Source organism: Vombatus ursinus, unplaced genomic scaffold (assembly GCF_900497805.2).
Source record: "Vombatus ursinus unplaced genomic scaffold, bare-nosed wombat genome assembly UNPS02001174.1, whole genome shotgun sequence".
NCBI classification, from domain to species: domain Eukaryota; kingdom Metazoa; phylum Chordata; class Mammalia; order Diprotodontia; family Vombatidae; genus Vombatus; species Vombatus ursinus.
The window spans coordinates 1-1,518 of NW_020940952.1; the positions used below are offsets into that span (position 1 = coordinate 1).

General features: G+C 48.7%; 1 protein-coding gene across 1 annotated transcript; it reads right to left on the reverse strand.

The window, feature by feature from the left end:
- Positions 1-23: 23 nt before the first annotated feature.
- On the reverse strand, positions 24-1,262 carry LOC114042938. Its single transcript, XM_027861720.1, has 2 exons — positions 953-1,262; positions 24-714 (listed from the first exon to the last, which is right to left on the reverse strand). Exons 1-2 carry the CDS (start codon positions 1,257-1,259, stop codon positions 248-250), a joined length of 774 nt encoding a protein of 257 aa, XP_027717521.1. The 5' UTR covers positions 1,260-1,262; the 3' UTR covers positions 24-247.
- Positions 1,263-1,518: the final 256 nt, after the last annotated feature.

Here is a 1,518-nt window from a genome sequence, read left to right on the forward strand (position 1 = left end):
GGCAGCCAGGTGCAATGATGCTGGCTCCCCTAGTGTGATGGACTTCTCTTCCATTCAGCTCCCAACTAGGGAAAAATGAAAGGTGGAGAGAAAGAGGGGGTGAATCTGAGGAGAGCCCTACATGCAATGTCCAAAGTGACCTCACCATTGTCTCTACTGGTCACTGGCAGCCTCTAGAATCTGAGTGCACATTGGCTGCCTGGGGCTTCCTCCAGACATTACAAAGAAGCAGCAGGGGTCCCCCAGCTCAACTCATAAAGGCAAAAGTCAGGCAAGGAAGTGCAGCTGGGACGCAGCTCGAGCTGCACCCATCCAGCCAAGTGAACCCCTCTTCTTCCTTATCCATATCCATATCCATGTCAGGTTGGAGCTCGGGACACAGAAGGGCATCTTCCAAATCTTCCAATTGTCCTGGCACAAACCGGGGGGACATGAGGCCTCCTTCATTAGGACTTGCTTCCTCTCCACTGCTCTCTGGGAGACCTGCTACTGACATGGTGACCCCTTCATCGAAAAGGGAGTCTGAAAGTAACGCTTCACGATCTTTCCATTGACATCTTGCTACCCACTCGGGGTGCACTTCTAGCTCCTTCCCTTTCACTTCTCCAGCTTTTCCTCTTCTCTCTGCAGCTTTTCTGTGGCTGAGTTCCAACTTAGTTTGCACATTGCAAAGGTGACAGCAAGCTGTGCACATTCCTTGTTCTTGCAGTTTGACTGTGAAAGAGAAAAAATGGAGGATGGATCAGGTGAGGGGAGGGTACACTCAAGGGATCTCAATGAGGGAACAAAACCACAGGGTGAAAATCTATCAACCCTTTTGACTAACATCCAAAATTGTAAAATTCATTCATTTTTAACCCTTTCTAAAAGATTCACTCTCCCAGTCAAGAAATTCCCCCAACATTTTGAGCCCTCCTCAAGCCTCTCCCAGCAGCCCCTCCTCAATACTCACCATAGCCGTTGCTGTAGACATCATTGGTATGATCATCCTGGCTGTGATTGTCACTGTGATCACGCCTGCTGTCATGCTTGTCATTGCTGTCATCAGAATGGCCACCATCACCGTCCTCACTGCTGTGGTCTTCACTGTCATCATTCTGGTAGGCAGGTTCAAGGTCAGGACACAGGAGGGCATCTTCCAAGTCTTCCAAATGTCCGGCGATAAACTGAGGTGGTGAGGTTGGCGAAGGAAGCCCAAGGAATTCGTCATCAGAATTCAGTTGGCTTCCACCGTCCTCTGGATGACTTGAAACCCGCATGATGGCACCTGTGAACCAAAGGACATGGAAAATATCAGGGTGAAAAGGAAAAGCAATATTATTAATATTGAATTGCTTTCTCTCTTATAAACATTTACCAGTCACTGTGCAACTCTGTATTTGATTCCTCATCTCACTCCCCATAGCAGCTAGCCTAACCATGTGCATTCCTCCCCCCTAGCCTTTCTGAGCTTGTACTGTGTTTCCTCAGCTCCAGGCCAGCACCTCCTTGTGAAATTGGATGACACTGAAGCCATTG

What these genes read in the sequence shown, in the direction of transcription:
- LOC114042938 (XM_027861720.1), bottom strand. Translation starts at nt 1,259, where the DNA reads ATGCGGGTTTCAAGTCATCCAGAGGACGGTGGAAGCCAACTGAATTCT. An exon ending in TGTCTACAGCAACGGCTATG is followed by an intron (nt 715 to 952) that starts GTGAGTATTGAG and finishes TCTCTTTCACAG; the next exon opens with TCAAACTGCAAGAACAAGGA.